General features: G+C 67.9%; 1 protein-coding gene across 1 annotated transcript in view; it reads right to left on the reverse strand.

Moving 5' to 3' along the window:
• Nucleotides 1-215: 215 nt before the first annotated feature.
• The window catches only part of GALNT2 (polypeptide N-acetylgalactosaminyltransferase 2), a 23,401-nt gene continuing 21,170 nt past the window's right edge, over nt 216-2,446 (reverse strand). Inside the window, exons 11-13 of the mRNA XM_023523788.1 lie at nt 2,394-2,443; nt 2,090-2,173; nt 216-669 (exon numbers count right to left, since the gene is read on the reverse strand). Coding sequence (XP_023379556.1) covers nt 231-669; nt 2,090-2,173; nt 2,394-2,443 — 573 coding nt within the window. The 3' untranslated portion in view covers nt 216-230. The remainder of the gene's footprint in view (nt 670-2,089; nt 2,174-2,393; nt 2,444-2,446) is intronic.

A 2,446-nucleotide genomic window follows, 5' to 3' on the forward strand; every position in this document is an offset into this window, starting at 1 on the left:
CACGGTTGGGCTCGTGCAGCCTCCGCGGCCCCCTCTCCCCCGGGGCAGGGGGTTGATGCCCCCGGGAAAAGGTGTGTGTGACAAACCGACGCCAGAAGCCATGAGCACCTTGCACCTTAAACTACTGTTGTCCAAGGGCAGGAACGACTGACCTCGGCCACCAGCGACCACGGCAAAGCACCCACTAAGTGGGCACGCAGGCAGTGTTCACTGGCACACGCGGACCAGACTCAGGACGGGCACTCGGGTGCGCACGCACCGCAGGGGGAGAGGGCGGGGTGGCGCGAAGACGCGGAGCCGGAAAAGGCCGCCAGCCCGCAGCCGGCCCCGGTCGGTCCCCGGATGTCGGGGTTGGAGCAGCCCGAGGCCGGTGACGGGCTCCAGGCGTCAGACAAGACCTGGGACGCCCCGTCCGACCCTGAGGCCGCCTGCAGCAGGCCGTGTCCCCACACACATCTGCGGTCACAGGAGAAGGAGGCAGCTGGGCCCCCTCGTGGGGCTCTCTGGGTCTCCAGGGGCTGCCGTCCACCCTGCGTACATACCTGGTTCCCCCCGGCATTGTGACATTCGTAAACTCCAACGACACCATCAGCAAAATGGCCCAAAGTGTCAAGGCAGTTGGTCCCCTGCTGCAAGGCCCCAAAAGCTATGTCCTGGTGGTCAGGAACCCTGCAAGCAACAGGAGAGTCATCTGCCCGCCACCCACCCTGCCTGGGGGTCTCGGCCCCGGCGGAAGGGAAGGGCACCGGCCCCACCCCCCACGGGCAGCTCCATGGAGCAGCAGGGCTCTCGGCCTAACGGGAGCTGCCGGCCCGTCCTGCTCTGCGTCGGGAAGAGAAGCCCCCGCGGAGCCCCCGGGGGTCACTGAGACAAAGCTGGGTGTGGCGGGGCCTGCGGCCTCCATGCTTGCATTGGGCCAGGGTCTGACCTTCGCCGAGCAGAGGGGACGCGGGCGGGTTTGCCAGGAGGCCTGACAGCGCTCGGGGGCGCAGCCGCGTGCTTCGGGGGGTCAGCCCCGTCTTCTCCCGCACAGCGAGCAGCCTCACTCCTGCTCTCTGACCTCGGCCCCTTCCGCAGGGCCCCCCAGCAGGGCGGTGGCAGCACCCACACCCCGCACCCCACACCCCGCACCCCGCACCCCTTCAGCGGTCGGCGGCTGCCTGGCCCCGGGAAACTCTCACCCGGACACCAGGCGGGTACTCGGCCGCCGTCTCCCTCGCCCCGCAAGGACGGGGCGCACGGACCCACACACGGCCGTGGTCCCGAGCACCCCGGGTGGGGTCTCACGTGGTGCAGGGCTCAGTGCACCACAAAACACGGACAAGCAGGGTCAAAGAGTGCACTTCGCGTCAGTCACAGGGGACGGTGACGCCAAAGCAAAGTGGACACCTTCGTGGGGCCGCAGTGCACGTGCAGAAGCCCCTCTGGGGAGAGACGGTGACCGGGGCTGCCTGCTGGGGACCTCACCGTTCCCAGCCCCCGGCCAAGCTATGACGGAGGCGGGCCGACCACTGCGCCCCGGCGAGTCTGTGACAAGGCTCTGAAGGGGCCGTCGGCACACGGGACGAGGGTGGGGACCTGCACTCGGTCACTGTGAGCTGCTCTGGGGACATTCGGATACGGACTGGGCCACGTGAAGGCCAAGCTATCCGGCAGTCGCTTTAAGATGAAGGTCAGACGCACCCTGAGGCCTGTTCTGACGAGAACGTTACTTCTTTCTTGGGATGCAGAGCTTGTGTCAGAGTGACAGGCCAGATATGGGCCGGGGGAACCGGGGACAGGGAGGGCTCAGGACGGAGGCACCAGGGCCGAGGCACAGAGTGCACACGGGGGCTGCGAGCTGATGCTCTGGCCACTTGCGGAGCTGGCTAAGCAGCAGCCCCCTGGGTCCCTGGGCCCTGCCATCTGCCCAGCAGGGACAAGCTAAACAAGTGACACCTTGGGACTGTGCCCAGCTCTGAGAAGAACAGGAGGACAGCTCAGCAGGCGCATTCTCAGCGGCGTGTGGGGACGGCTGTGGGTGGGGACGCCACACGGGCTCCCCGCTCCCGGCCTCGGGGACGTGGGCTGCTCCAAGCCCTGGGCTCACCTCAGCTCGGGGTACACGTTCTCCAGGTACCATTTGAAGGGCTTGCAGGCCAGCCTCTTCCTGAGCTCCAGTCGGCTCTGAATGCTGGGGAGAGACACACGGCGCCTTTACCGTGCGAACGGACGGGCTCCCTGCTCCGCGCCTGGAAATGTGCCCGTGAGAACGGGGGGCGCCCGTGTCCCCGTGAGCCTGCTGCACCCCCACCGGGCCCCCCACACCGGGGGCATTCTCCACTCCGGCCACAGCCCACTCCACGTCCCCCGGGGCCCCGAGCGAGCAGCACGGGGGCGCAGGCGACACTCACTTGCCGTAGGGGACGTTCCTGGCGGAAGGCACCGCGGCGTAGTAGAAGTTCTT

This window comes from Pteropus vampyrus, unplaced genomic scaffold, assembly GCF_000151845.1.
Source record: "Pteropus vampyrus isolate Shadow unplaced genomic scaffold, Pvam_2.0 Scaffold412, whole genome shotgun sequence".
Lineage (NCBI taxonomy): Eukaryota > Metazoa > Chordata > Mammalia > Chiroptera > Pteropodidae > Pteropus > Pteropus vampyrus.